This window comes from Erinaceus europaeus, chromosome 20 (assembly GCF_950295315.1).
Source record: "Erinaceus europaeus chromosome 20, mEriEur2.1, whole genome shotgun sequence".
NCBI classification, from domain to species: Eukaryota; Metazoa; Chordata; class Mammalia; order Eulipotyphla; family Erinaceidae; genus Erinaceus; species Erinaceus europaeus.
Window position 1 is genome coordinate 55,077,412 of NC_080181.1, and position 15,376 is coordinate 55,092,787.

General features: G+C 50.9%; 1 protein-coding gene across 7 annotated transcripts in view; it reads right to left on the reverse strand.

Annotated features, from left to right (window-relative positions):
• The window catches only part of DET1 (DET1 partner of COP1 E3 ubiquitin ligase), a 40,759-nt gene extending 27,132 nt beyond the window's left edge, over positions 1–13,627 (reverse strand). For all 7 annotated transcript variants that reach the window (XR_009546610.1, XR_009546611.1, XM_060179384.1 and 4 more), the window contains exons 1-3: positions 13,516–13,627; positions 8,057–9,149; positions 4,309–4,496 (exon numbers count right to left, since the gene is read on the reverse strand). Coding sequence is in view for 5 of the 7 variants with exons in the window: in XM_060179384.1 (XP_060035367.1) it covers positions 4,309–4,496; positions 8,057–9,139 (1,271 nt within the window). In the remaining 2 variants the exon portion in view is untranslated. The remainder of the gene's footprint in view (positions 1–4,308; positions 4,497–8,056; positions 9,150–13,515) is intronic.
• Positions 13,628–15,376: the final 1,749 nt, after the last annotated feature.

Consider the following 15,376-nt stretch of genomic DNA (forward strand, 5'->3'; position numbering starts at 1 on the left):
GAGCTGCTTTCACGCAGACAAAACTAATATAGACAGTCTCAAAGAGCACAGACAGCACTACATTCATTATGTGGAATTAAAAGTTTTCAACAGTCTGTGTTGAACAGCTCGCATTTCAAGGCTAAAATGTCCAGCCACTGGTCGTGAACCAGCATGAACAGCTCTCACTTGCTCCGCCTCCCGTGCTGGACGCCTGCGGCAGAATGTCGGCTCTCGTCACCTTCTCTTGTGTTCCTTCAGGAGACAGCCAGACACTGGGCCTCCCAAGCACAGCCTCTGATTGCTTCTTCTCCCCCATGTTCCTTCTCTGTTCACTCTGCTTCCTTAGAGACGTCCTCCACTACATATAAAACTTTAAATTCCTAAAGTATCTCCCTGCTGTAGGAATGCTCCTAGCATTGATTTTAACGCTTCAGCTCCTTCAGTGTACACAATGTTACTCATTTCTCACTGTCAGTTAGAAAAAGCATTTGTTTCTTTTCTCTTAGACATTTGTCCTGTCAGAGAACATGTTTGCATTCACTTTCATTTTACCAAGAGGTTACTGAATAGAACTGAACATTTAGCGCCATGTACTCACAAAAAAAAATAAATAAAATAACAAATAACTTCAATTTATATATGCATTCCAATGTGGCAAAGTATCAGAAGACAGTTAATAAAATAGGTTTCATTAAGATACAATTCTTTTTTTGTGTTATTTATTTATTTTTTTAATATTTATTTATTCTTTTTTTCTGCCTCAGTTGTTTTATTGTTGTGGTTATTATTGTTGTGGTTATTATTGTTGTTGCTGCTGCTATTGTTGTTAGATAGGACAGAGAAAAACGGAGAGAGGAAGGGAAGACAGAGAGGGGGAGAGAAAGATAGACACCCGCAGACCTGCTTCACCGCTTGTGAAGTGACTCCCCTGCAGGTGGGGAGCCAGAGGCTTGAACTGGGATCCTTATGCTAGTCCTTGTGCCTTGCGCCACCTGCGCTTAACCCGCTGCGCTACTGCCCGACTCCAAAGATACAATTCTATAGAGATGGGACAGATAGATGAATCTGAAGATCAGAAAAACACTGTAAATTCAAACAGCAGAAATTAATGTGTTCTGTACTTCTTTTTTTTTTGCCTCCAGGTTTATCACTGAGGTACGGTGCCTGCACTATGAATCCCCTGCTCCTGGAGGCTCTTTTTAAAAAATATCTATTTATTTACTTTCCCTTTTGTTGCCCTTGTTTTTTATTGTTGTTATAGTTATTATTGTTGATGTCGTCATTGTTAGGACAGACAGAAATGGAGAGAGGAGGGGAAGACAGAGGGGGGAGAGAAAGATAAGACACCTGCAGACCTGCTTCACCACCTGTGAAGCGACTCCCCTGCAGGTGGTGGAGGGGCTGGAGCCGGGATCCTTACGCCGGTCCTTGTGCTTTGTGCCATGTGCGCTTAACCCACTGCGCTACCAGTGACTCCAGCTGGAGGGTATTTTCTCCCTTTTGTTGCCTTTGTTGTTTACTGTTGCTGTTACTATTGTCACTGTCCAACAGGACAGAGAGAAATGGAGACAAAGGAGGGGAAGACAGAGGGGAGAGAAAGACAGACACCTGCAGACCTGCTTCACTGCTTGTGAAGCGGCTCCCCTGCAGTGGGGAGCCAGGAGCTCGAACCGGGATCCTTGCGCTGGTCCTTGCGCCTTGTGCCACCTGCACTTAACCCACTGTGCTACCACCAGGCGCCCCGTTCTGTACTTTTTTTAAAAAAAAAATTTAATTTTATTTCCCCTTTTGTTGTCTTATTGTTTTTAATTGTTGTAGTTATTATTGCAGGTCTGCAGGTGTCTGTCTTTCTCTCCCCTGCAGGTGGGAAGCAAGGACCCGCTCAAGGATCCCAGTTCGGAGCCCCAGGCTCCCCACCTGCAGGGGAGTGGCTTCACAGGTGGTAAAGCAGGTCTGCAGGTGTCTGTCTTTCTCTCCCCCTCTCTGTCTTCCCCTCCTCTCTCCATTTCTCTGTCCTATCCAACAATGATGACATCAACAACAATAATAACTACAACAACAATTAAAAAAAAAGGCAACAAAAGGGAAAAAAAAAACCCTCTTACCTCTCAGGAATATATATTTGGATATCATATCTCATCAGAGGAGTAAGTGTATGAGTTTCACTTAAACTTTGTTTTTAGTGACGAGATAAAACACGACGGGGCCTGTTTGAGTGCGCGTTACAGCGCACAAGGACCCAGGTTCGAGTCCCCGGTCCCCACCTGTAAGGGGAAAGCTTCACGTGTGGTAAAGCAGGGCTACAGGTATGTCTCTGTCTCTCTTCCTCTCTTCCCTCTCGATTTCTGGCTGTCTCTATCCAATAAACAAAAATAATAAAAATTTAAAAAAATACAATGGCATGTTTTATCCCCATTCCCGGCTATGCCTTAAGAACCCAGAGCCTGGGAGTCGGGCGGTAGTGCAGTGGGTTAAGTGCAGGTGGCGCCAAACTCAAGGACAGGCAAAAGGATCCAGGTTCGAGCCCCCAGCTCCCCACCTGCAGGGGAGTCACTTCACAGGCGGTGAAGCAGGTCTGCAGGTGTCTGTCTTTCTCTCCCCTTCTCTGTCTTCCCCTCCTCTCTCCATTTCTCTCTGTCCTATCCAACAACAATGACATCGATAATAACTACAACAATAAAACAAGGGCAACAAAAGGGGAATAAAAAAAAAAAGAAAAAAAAAAAAGAACCCAGAGCCTGTATGGTTCCCTTGCTCCAGAGAATAAAGCTCCAATCTTGCTGAAGTGGGAGAGGACACAGTCACATGGAGGTGTAGGTTTGAGGAGGGGATACGAGGGGGGTGTAGTCTAGGATTTCACTAAGGTTTGAAGCATGTGATTCATGCTCATGACAGCCAGACCCCTCTCCTCCCAGATGGGTGATGGGACACAGAGAAGGAGAGGCCACAGAGCTGCTGTACAGCTCCCGAGACATCCCTTCTGCGTAGTGTCCCATGTGGTGGCTACAGGCGATCTGCCAAACCCCCCCCCCCCCCCCCCGCCAACTGCTCCAGAGGGAGAGTGAAATGCGAAGACCACAGCACTGGCGCCTCCTTTAATGTGGCACAGACCGGCCTCAAACCTGGCTCGAGGACGCGGCAGGCAGCATACTGCCCAAGTGAGCTGTTTCACCAGCCTTCTAACTACTACTCCTTTTAAGAACTCCACTTGGGCAAGCAATTACAGAAGCCAGACCTTCCACCTTCTGCAACCCACAATGACCCTGGGTCCATGCTTCCAGAGGGATAGAGAGTGGGAAAGCTATCAGGGGAGGGGGTGGGATATGGAGATTGGGTGGTGGGAACTGTGTGGAGTTGTACCCCTCCTACCCTATGGTTTTGTTAATCCTTTCTTAAATAAAAAAGAAAAAAGAAAAAAAAAAACAACTCCACTAGTTGTGGTTTCTGCCAACTCTCAAAGATCTCTCAGAGGTGCTTACGGCCTCCGATCTCCAGACTCTTCCCAGAGTTCTCAAGCATAAGCTCTGCAGTCTTAGCTGTCTGCTGCTCCCTGAAGATGCTAAGGAGCTCTCACTCACCAGCAGGCTGTTCCGCTTCCGGATGCTACCTCCTGTCTCCAAACATCCTCTCTCACGTGCTCTGGGTGCCAAGAGGGTCAAACCTCTCATTACTTTATTGTCATTTCACTGGAGTTTGGGGATGGCGCAGCAACGAGTGATGGGTACAACACACAGTTAAATTCTAAGCCCCAAACACTTTCTCTAGTCATTCAACAATATTTAAGTGCTTAGCATTGCGCCATCAAGATTACACAACTAAGAACAAGGACCCAGTCTCTATCTTTCTTCAATTCACGTACAGTCCAGAAGTCATGGACAAGGAATACAGATGTTGAGAGAGGTGAAGGTTTAGGAAGACACAAGGCACTGTAACAGGCAGATCTAACCAAGACTAGGTGAACAGAGTGAAGATGGAAGTTTTCTGAAGTTAACTATTGGCCTAACACTAATCAATAGTCTTCTAATCTTTTTTAAAAGTTTTATTTATTATTGGATAGGGACAGAAAGTGAGAGGGAAAAGGAAGACAGGGAGGGAAAAAGAAGATGGGGAAGGCAGGGGGAGAGAAAGACAGACACCTGTAGACCTGCTTCACCATCTGTGAAGCGACTCCCCTGCAGGTGGGGAGCCAGGGGCTCGAACCGGGATCCTTATGCCGGCCCTGGTGCTTCACACCACGGGCGTTTAACCCGCTACACTACCACCCGACTCCCACTAATCAATTTTCTAAGGGCAAAGTAAGTCTGTTAAGCCTGGCAGAAAGCTTACCGGCGCTGGATCTGCCTTGCAAAATTGTTGCTGGAAGCTGAGCAGGGAAACTGGACTTCACTGTGCAGGGTGGCGTTTCGGAAGAGGTCACAGAAGTTCTCAAAGAGCTCCAAAAGCTCGTCCGAAGTATTCTCAAACACAGCAATCACCTCTGTTGTCACCATGTTGTACACCACAAAGAAAGAGGCCTGCAGAAGGAGAGAGAGTACTAAGTACCAGCAGAGCACAATGCCATGTTCAAACCCTTGGCTGAAAGTCCAAGTAAAACAAGCGAACACCTAGCCAGTCTCCCGCACGAGGGTGGCGCCACGGCCCCAGAGGTTCTGGGGATGGAGGAAGCCCGGTGGGGTCCTCAATGGAGGGCAGCAGTGCCGCCAGATTCGCTCCCATATGGGTGCTGCTACAACGACTGCGCTGGCCAGCACCTATGCAGAAAAGGGTTTACAAGCTTTCATTTCAAACTGTGAAAATTCAGTATTTTTCCTTCCATGTGTTTATTTCCTACTTGCTCCCCAACCTGCCCTGAGATTAAAAAAAAAAAAAAGTTTTTTAAATGCCAGATTTAATTTTCCTTCCTGCTGAGAAAGTGACTCGCAGTCTGGAGCTGCCTGTTGGCAAATCCTTCTCCCCTGTGTATGTGCAGCTGAAAGTCCAATTCAGGGGCACTCTTAACATTTCTAACATGCAGAGAGACGCCTTAAGCGCACTGTGCCTCAAGCTGTCCAGGCAAACTGGAACCAAGCAGGGCACTACGGCACAACAGAGGAAAGACCACACAGACATTTTCCATTTCTTTCCATAATGTTTTCCAACCAAGAGCATCTTGTAAAATACATCTGAGATTTGGAGCAATTAAGATCAAATGGAAAGCCTCCCAAGGCCACAGATGGCCGAGCTGCTGCTTTTTCTGGTGGCCCCTGGGTGACCGGCCCTCGTGCTGACCTGACCTAGTGTGGAGGGTCCAGAATTCCTCGTTTGTGCCACCGTCAATGGGACAGTGTGCATCGACCTGCAAGCTTCCGACAGGCCCCTGGCAATCTTCAGGGCGCTGGGATTAGTGTTCCCCCTACGGCTGCAGTCAGACCTCCATCAGCTATTTCTGAGGCTGTGGCCCCTGTCCTACCAGTACTTAGCCCTTCCCAGAGCTTGTATTACATGACTTTTACACTCACCTAGGAATCAAATTGGACTGTAAGTTAAAGAGGCTGGAGGGTAACCTGAGCATAATGCCCCAACATTAGCAAGGCTTTGTGTTTCGATGCACATCTTACCCATTAATTTATTGAAGCCTATCAAGTTAAACTAGGACACTCGGGGGTGGGGGGGAGCAACTAGGGCAGAGAGATTGGGTTATAGTTATAAACTCTGTACACAAAGCAAAGAGCCTGAGTAATGCTTCAAATGACAAATTCGTACACACACTCACCAGAAACAGTAGGTCAGGGTTTAGCACAGGAAGAATGGGTAATTGCAGTGCAGCAGTCAGCAACAATTTATTCCCACCAAAAGGATGAATTAATGAAAGATTGACTCATGTCCTTTCTACAGACCTGGACAACACTTTGCTAGTGTCAGGGCTTCACTGGGTCCATCGCTATTCCATGAAAACATCATCACAGAAACATTTACAGAAAACATCCTTACAGAAACAACCACTGTCATCATTACAGAAACATTCACTTCAGGATGCAGAAGTCAAGGGCCTCACTACCAACCTCCCATGACATGATGCTCACTCGTGAAGGCTCCACGGCAACTTCATCATCACAAGGAAGGAAAGAACCCAGGACTTGTAACCATATTACTACCCCCTTTTTCTTTCTTAAGAACACACAAGCTGTAATTCAGAAGAAAAGTACCATAAAATAATTTCATCACTGGGGAGTCGGGCGGTAGCGCAGCAGGTTAAGCACAGTTGGCTCAAAGTATAAGGACCGGCATAAGGATCCCGGTTCGAGCCCCCAGCTCCCCACCTGCAGGGGAGTCGCTTCACGGGTGGTGAAGCAGTTCTGCAGGTGTCTGTCTTTCCCCCTCTGTCTTCCCTCCTCTCTCCATTTCTCTCTGTCCTATCCAACAACGACGACATCAGTAACAACAATAGTAACTACAACAGTAAAACAACAAGGGCAACAAAAGGGAATAAATATTCTTTTTTAAGTTGTTTTTTTTTTTAAATTTCATCATGAATGATGAATGGCTGGTAGGGCCTTAGTCTCTCCCTCTCTCTCCTTCCAACCACACTCAGATCACTGCTCAGGTCTAGCTTGCTTACAGCAGTACTAGGGATCAAACCCAGGGCCTCCGGGGCCTGCATAGTGTCTCTTAACAGTAGAATCTTTTGGGGGGGTCCATGAGAAACACCAGACTCCGCTGAATTCAAGGTTTACCGGTTTGTTCTCTGTTCTTAATTTCCAAACTGGTGTCCAAAGAGCCCTTCTGGAAACAGGAAAATGGGAAGCCAAGATGCGGCCGCGGTCTCTAACTCGGTCAAAGCTGGAGAGCACTCAGAGCAATCAGAATCTCAAGACAGTACTTCAAGTCAAGAGTCTTAAGAGATCTCTGTGCTTCTAGCCATCTCGTTCCATTTGAGAAAAATCTCTTTCTCCTCCATCAACACCCGTCATCCAAACCCAAAGCCTCAGCGCCTGCGGTTCTGATGACTCACTTGGGAAATGAACAGTCTTGGCCTCCTTTTGATCTCGTGACTGCCCAGTAAGTATGTTCAGCATGTGAGCAGGGTCAGGCGAAGTCATAAAACTGAGGTGTGGTCCGGGAGGTGGCACAGTAGCTAAGGCACTAGACTCTCAAGCATGAGGTGCCGACTTCAATCCCCAGCAGCACATGTACCAGAGTGATGTCTGGTTCTTTCTCTCTCTCTCTCTCTCTCTCTCTCTTATCTAATAAATAAATAAAATCTTTAAAAAATTTTTTTATATTTATTTATTTATTTTTCTTTTGTTGCCCTTGGTTTTTATTGTTGTAGTTATTATTATTGTTATTGATGCCATTGTTGTTAGATAGGACAGAGAGAAATGGATATGGGAGGGGAAGACAGAGAGGCGGAGTGAAAGACAGACAGACATCTGCAGACCTGCTTCACCGCCTATGAAGTGATGCCCCTGCAGGTGGGGAGCCGGGGCTCGAACCGGGATCCTTCAGCCATTCCTTGTACTTGTGCCACGTGCGCTTAACCCACTGTGCTACAGCCCGACTCCCCAAATAAAATCTTTTTTTTTTAAAAAAAAGAAAAACTTAACTGAGGCTAGAACGCTGTTCCCTGGGTAGCCCACATCTGAGCCTTAGCACCAGGGAAGCTCTGGCGTTACAGTCTGTCCTCTCTCGCTGTCTCTAAAATATACAGAATAAAAAAAGTCCACCCGGGAGCAGTGAAACTACAAATGTGCAAGACCACAGTTCCACAAAAAGCAAAAACTTAGCCCTGTCTCGTGAGCTTACCTAGACAATCTCTAAAGACGCTGCAAAGGGTACTGGCACTAGCCATTTCCGACAGAACCCAAAGGCTACTTTCTCTGAGGACACAATCATTCTCTCTGCCAGGACTAAAGCAGCCAGGCCAGCAAGCACACTCTTATGAAAGCATCCACCCTTCTCCAGAGTGCTGAAACAAACGCTCTGCAGGAGAACTGGGACAATGATCGCCGAGGCGACCAGGTGAGATCTGGAGCCAACGAATGTCTGTCAGGGAGCGGGGGAGAGACCGGAGGAGCCAAGGGTAGGCCCCTCATACCTGGGACGGGTCTGTGACCCGCAGCGTCACCACATCCTCACTGGTGTACTTGATGAACAGGTGGTTCTCGTCCAACAGCTGCATCTTCCACATGCGCAGCTGCCGCAGCTGGTCGAAGTACTGAAAGAAGCGCCTCTTGGCCATGGTGCTGCCGTCCCGCTCCGCCCGGCGCCACAGGTAGACGAGCAGTCGGTGCTTCAAGGAGTTGATGAAGGGGTCTCTGAAAGGACCGGCCATGCCCGTCTGACTGTCCCGCTGGACCTCGGGGAAGACGGCCGACACGGTGAGCAGGTCGTCCTCGTAGCAGAAGCGGCCGATGGTCCGCACGTCGATGAACGTGCCCTCGGGAGTCACCTGGAAGACGTGGATGGTCTGCTGCTGCACCGACAGGATGGCCAGGATGTTCTTGTACAGGTACAGGCCCTGGTTGTGCGACAGGACCACTTTGTCGCACTTGAAGGTGCGGGTGTCGCACAGGCGGCCGGTGTGCAGGTCGACGATGTGCAGGGAGTAGTCCTCCAGGGGGGAGCGCGGGTTGGGCGTCACCGACTCGCTGTTGCGGTACACCTCGTAGAAGGGGGGGTGCGGCTCGTCGGGCAGGTAGGCGGCCGAGCCCACGATGACGCAGCGGCAGTCGTCCGTGAAGAGGCTGCACTCCCGGTTCAGGTGCTCACCGTTGGCGGCCACGTTGGTGATGTGCAGCAGGACGAAGAAGCGTTCGAAGAGCCGGCCCCGGATGTTGACCGACCGCTGGTCATTGCCGTTGGACAGGATCTCCCCCTCGTAGCCCTGCAGCAGATCCTCAGCCGCCTGGCAGCCCTGGTACTCGTAGATCTCCAGGGAGGTCTGGTCGGAGGAGAAGGCGATGAAGTAGCGGCCGTCCGGTGAGAATTTCCGCAGAAAGCAGGGAGGCTTCTCCACGTTGACGACGGTGAAGTTGGGGAAGACGTTCTGGTGGAGCACTCGGACCTGGTGCCAGTGGGTGCCCGCCTTGCCCGAACTAATCCTCCGGCGCTCCAGGCGGTGAATGACATTCTGGTTCTGGATTCTTCGAGGTTTGATGGTGGAAACATGATGATCCATTGTCACATCGCTGCACAGGAAAGTCAAGAAAAGGACACAGAGTTTACCAAGACGTCACCATCTGCGAGCCAAATGTACCGTGAACTGAGGAAGCCCAGGACCACGGCGGTTCGTCTCCTCTCCCGTAGCTGGGAGCCCCCAGGACGCAGCAATCAGCCTGCCCCCGTCACAGTCAGGAAGTGGCCCCGACGTTTCGGAGTCTAGAAATAGGTTTGAGGGGCAAACTCGGTTTACAAGGAACACCTTGAAAGCATCAACAAGATGTCAGAAATATTAAACAGAATAAACCTGTAATTCAGTTGCCTTCAATGCACATTTTCAAAAATTCTTAAATATTTATTTTGCATAAAGAGAGAAATTAAGACAGAAGGGGGAGACAGACAGGAAGAGAGACACCTGTAGCACTGCTTCACCACTTGTGAAGCTTCCCCTCCCCCGCAAGTGAGGACCAAGGGTATGAACCTGGATCCTCGTGCACTGTACTACATGCTCTTTAGAGAGTAAGCCACTGCCCAGGCCCTCAATGTATTTTTTTTTTAAATATTTATTTATTTATTTTCCCTTTTGTTGCCCTTGTTGTTTAACATTGTTGTGGTTATTGATGTCGTTGTTGTTGGATAGGACAGAGAGAAATGGAGAGAGGAGGGGAAGACAGAGAAGGGGAGAGAAAGACAGACATCTGCAGACCTGCTTCACCACCTGTGAAGCGACTCCCCTGCAGGTGGGGAGCCGGGGGCTTGAACCAGGATCCTTATGCCGGTCCTTGCGCTTTGTGCCATGTGCGCTTAACCCGCTGCGCCACCGCCCAACTCCCTGTATTTCTTTTACATTAGGAAAGAGTCTTCATGAAGGAAAAGCAAAGGTCGGGCCATAGACGAAGCCAGACATGTACACCTTGAGGGGCTGCAGAACTTGTAAGCTCTCGTCTGTCTGCTTCTGATTTTCTCACCAGACGAGGCAAACAGGAAAATTCAATCAGCTACAGAGTTTGTTCTGCCTATGATATGAAAACTTAATAGGTGTTTGGAAGAAGTACAGCTCTTCCCAGAACTGGGGTAAAAGAAATCTCTCTCGTGGGTTTCCTCAAAGGACCCTGGTGTGATCAAGTGAGCAATATTCTCCAGATCTGAAAACTTCAGACAAGAGCTGCCCCTGTAAAGTCACTGCATCGAAGCAGCTACTTTGATAGAGCCAATAAAACACACTAGTAAGGCTTAAACACTTAATATATTCTAGGGGTCTGGGCAGTAGCAGAGCAAGTTAAGTGTACATAGTGCGAGGTGTAATGACTGGCGCAAGGATCCCGGTTTGAGCCCCCAGCTCCCCACCGGCAGGGGGGTCGCTTCACAAGCAGTGAAGCAGGTCTGCAGGTGTCTATCTCTCCTCTGTCTTCCCCTCCTCTCTCAATTTCTCTCTGTCCTAACCACCACCAACAAGGGCAACAAAAAAACTAAAACAACAACAACAACAAAAAACAGAAAAATAAAAAGGGGAAAATGGCCTCCAGGAGCAGTGGATTCGTAATGTAGGCACCGAACCCCAGTGATAACACTGGAGGCAAAAAAAAAAAAAAAAAAATCCCAAGCCAGGTGCACACTGCCTCGCTCTACCTCTGTCCATCTAAGGAGGGGCTTAGCGTCAGAGAGGTCAGGACAACAGAAGAGGAGCTGGACAACAGACAGACAACTCCCACTAGTCCCATGTATCTGAGTCTGGTAAAATATACTGTAACTACAACTTAGAAAGGACCACTGACTAAGGAACTAGACTCTCAAGCATGAGGGACTGAGTTCAGTCCCTGGCTGCACATGTACCAGAATAATGACTGGTTATTTCTCTCTCTTTCTCTCTCTTCCTATCTTTCTCATTAATAAAATCTTAAAAAAAAAAAAAAAAAAAAAGAAGAAAGAAAATAAAGGACCACTGATCATTTTAAGCAAAGTAGATGCTTAAATCTTAGAAAACCCAGATATGTTTTAAATAGGCACATCCTAAATTCTGATTCTAGGTTTTTTTTTTTTTTCTCTTTACTAAGAAAAAAGACACCAGTACTGGAGTGAATGGGAACAGAGGTGAGACAGATGTGGATGAAGGCCTGTTGGTTCCAGAAACAAGTTGTGCAGGAAATTCTCGCCAATTTCCTAGTATTATTCTCCTTTTTCTCTCTCTCCGTATGTCATCCTGAAACGGTGTCTAAGGGAATTCAAAGCCTTTTTTTTTTTTTTCAGTTGTTCTGATTACAAAAATAATTTACACGTTCATATAAACTCAAATAAGGGAGATAGATATATCAATGGTCAGGCGGGGGTAGATAGCATAATGGTTATGCAAACAGACTCTCATGCCTGAGACTCCAAAGTCCCAGGTTCAATCCCCCACACAACCATAAGCCAGAGCTGAGCAGTGCTCTGGTTAAAAAAAAAAAAAATATATATATATATATATATATATATATATATATATATAAATTCCTTACTAAAAACACAATAAAATAAAACTGTAAATCAAATGATAAAGCAACTGACCTCCAACCCACTCAAACACCTGAGTGGCATTTCAAAATTGCTTTTTGCTAATGTTCCTTCCCTTACGGACTGAAACATGGATCGCCTTAGTCAGGATCCACATCCTTGACTTGCCAACCACCAGCTCAAGTCTCCGCTCAGGGCGGGGTAGACACCATAATGGTTAGGCCAAGAGACTCTCATGTCTGAGGCTCCAGAGTCCCAGGTTCAATCCCCTGCACCATCAGTATAAATCAGAGCTTATCCCTGCTCTGGTTAAAAAGTAACCCTATGTCTTAACGGGTTAAGCGCAAAGCGCAAGGACAGACGTAAGGATCCCGGTTGGAGCCCCCCGCTTCCCACCTGCAGAGGAGTTGCTTCAAAGGCGGTGAAGTAGGTCTGCAGGTGTCTGTCTTTCTCTCCCCCCTCTCGATTTCTCTCTGTCCTATCCAACAACAATAATAACAACAACAACGATAACAACAACAGCAACAAAGTGGGAAAAATGGCCTCCAGGAGTAGTGGATTTGTATGGAGCCCCAACAATAACCCTGGAGGCAAAAAAAAAAAAAAGTGCCTCTCCAGACTCCACCAACCATCCCCTCAACTGCCCTCCCTCCCCCTGCCTCACCCCCCCTGCCGTTCACCTTCACGGGGTGGTCTTTTCAGATAGCGCCCTGCACCCTGGCTAAGCCCTGCACCTCCCTAGCAGACAGAATGCGCTGCGATGGCCACACCTGTGCTTCCCAGCTCTGTCTCTGGAGACAGCCCCACCCTTACTTAGATGCCTGGGGAGCAGAAGGGGGGGATGGGGAGAAGGGGGGGCTGGGGGCCAGAAGGGGGGCTGGGGAGCAGAAGGGGGGGCTGGGGAGCAGACAGGGGGGATAGGGAGAAGGGGGGCTGGGGGCCAAAAGGGGGGCTGGGGGCCAGAAGGGGGGGCTGGGGAGCAGAAGGGGGGGCTGGGGAGCAGAAGGGGGGGCTGGGGAGCAGACAGGGGACTGGGGAGCAGAAGGGGGGCTGGGGGCCAGAAGGGGGGCTGGGGGCCGGAAGGGGGGGCTGGGGAGCGGAAGGGGAGCTGGGGAGCAGACGGGGGGGGGGCTGGGGAGCAGAAGGGGGGATAGGGAGAAGGGGGGCTGGGGGCCAAAAGGGGGGGCTGGGGAGCAGAAGGGGGGGCTGGGGGCCAGAAGGGGGGCTGGGGAGCGGAAGGGGGCAGGGGAGGGGACGGGGGGGGGCTGGGGAGGGGACGGGAGGGCTGGGGAGGGGACGGGAGGGCTGGGGAGGGGAGGGGGGGCTGGGGAGGGGACGGGGGGTTGGGGAGGGAAGGGGGGCTGGGGAGGGGGAGGGGGTGCTGGGGAGGGGGAGGGGGTGCTGGGGAGCGGAAGGGGGGCAGGGGAGCGGAAGGGGGGCAGGGGAGGGGACGGGGGGGGGCTGGGGAGGGGACGGGGGGGGCTGGGGAGGGGAGGGGAGGGCTGGGGAGGGGACGGGGGGTTGGGGAGGGAAGGGGGGCTGGGGAGGGGGAGGGGGGCTGGGGAGGGGGAGGGGGGCTGGGGAGGGGGCGCTGGGGAGGGGGAGGGGGGGCTGGGGAGCAGAAGTGCGACTGTGGAGCTGCCCCCGGCCGCCCCGCCCGCCCGCCCGCCGCAGCCCCGACAGCCCCGCACCCCGACAGCAGGGCTCCCGCCCCGCCTCCGGCTCCGCAGCGGCCTGCCCCGCCCTCCCCGCGCGGCTCGGCTGAAGTCCGCGTCCCCCCAGGCAGGGCGGCACCGGGTCTCTGTCTCCTTCCCCGGCGGGCAGGGCTGGTGGGGCCCCGTAAGTCCAGGGCGGGGCCGGGCCCGGTGGGCACGGAGGCTGGCACGACGAGGGAGAAGTCCTCACCTGTCCAGCGCGGGCTCAGAGACCCCGAGCGAGGGGCCCCGCAGCCGGCTCGGCGCGCACCTCCAGCGGCCCCGCCCCCGCCATGCCTCCCGACCCGGCGCCGGAGGCGGCAGACCCCATTTCCGCTGGGCACCGGAAGTGCGGCGGAGCGAGCGGACACGCCGGGGAGCGCGGCGCGGACAGGCGCTGCAGCGCACCCTGGTGGCCGGAGGAAATTAGCCTGGAACCTTAACGGGGCGCCTCCCTGGGTGACCAGAGAGCATCTCTTTGCCCCCTGGGCACGTTTGCAAAAGAATGATAAATACAATTAACAACAAGTACTAAGGCATTTTTTAAAATTTTTTTAAATTATCTTTATTTATTGGATAGAGACAGCCAGAAATCAAGAGGGGGTGATAGAGAGGGAGAGAGACATAGAGACACCTGCCGCCCTGCTTCACCACTCATGAAGCTTTCCCCCTGCAGGTGGGGACCAGGGGCTCAAACCTGGGTCCTTGCACATTGTAATACGTGCGCTCAACCAGATGCGCCACCACCCGGCCCCACTAAGGCATTTTTAAATAATGTATTTAATAGTTAAAATAAAAGTTCATTTCGGGGGGGGGCCCGGACGGTAGCGCAGCGGGTTAAACGCACCTGGCTCAAGGACCCCGGTTTGAGCCCCCGGCTCCCCACCTGCATGGGGGAGGGGGGGGTCGCTTCACAAGCGGTGAAGCAGGTCTGCAGGTGTCTGTCTTTCTCTCCCTCTCTCTGTCTTCCCTTCCTCTCTCCATTTCTTTCTGTCCTATCCAACAACAACAACAACAGCAGCAGCAATAACAACAATAGCAACAAGGGCAACAAAATGGAAAAGAAGATGGCCGCCAGGGCAGTGGATTCATAGTGCAGGCACCGAGCCCCAGCGATAGCCCTGGGGGAAAATGAAAAGTTCATTTCGCACATCCCGACTCAGTGGGCCATTAGCAGGAACTGACCTCTGTCTCCTATGGCAGGAGCACTCGGAGGATGGGGGCTGCTCGTGAACCCTCAGTGCTAATTCAGTGGCAAGCACATTACTGGATGTGCAATCGAAGTTTCCTGCTCTAAATTCACCCCATAACTTTTAGTGGACTTGCATTTGGTCTCTCTAACAAGCTGCTTCCTTCTTAGACACCTTTGCTCTGTCCTCTCACAAGACCTTCTGCTCTCATTGGCCTCCCTGGGATTATTCATTTTCCAGCACAGATGTCACTTCTTCAGGCGCTCGCCTGGCCCTTCTTGTTCCGCAATCATTACTACCTCATCTCTCTCAAAGTCTTCTGACAACCCTATGCCTTCAGCTGGTAAGAATAGCAAGTCCAGGGAGTTGGGGGGCAGTTTAAGCAGGACTAGCTCACAGGGACTAGCTCTGGTTCCCTCCAACTGTCAGAGGGTGAGGAGACAATTGAAGGTCTGGCCAGGCTGCTCACCTTGGCGTATGTCACCGTGGATGCTTTGCTTGAAATGTAATGGGATATTTCAATGAGGCTGCATTTAAGTCAGCACTGTGGGGATAGGGGCTCTTTCTGTTTGGCCTTTACTGATGCCCTGGCACAGTGCCAGGCACATGGGCACCCAGAGGAGGTTTCCTGGATGCAGAATACGGTCAGTCGTGCACACAGAGCATGGCCTGGGTCCGGGGCGGCTGTCTAGTCCTCCAGAGGCTCTTGCTATTTCCCAGCTCCTCTGCCTGCCTCTCATGCAATTCAGCTCCATGTTCCCTGCCACCCCTCCTCCCACTGTCCTCTCACTGTGAGAATAACAGTGAGTCCTGAGCCCCCACCCCACCTACCCACACAGCCCCGTTCCCAAGGCTCTAAGAAGTCCCCAGGTGAGTGGATGA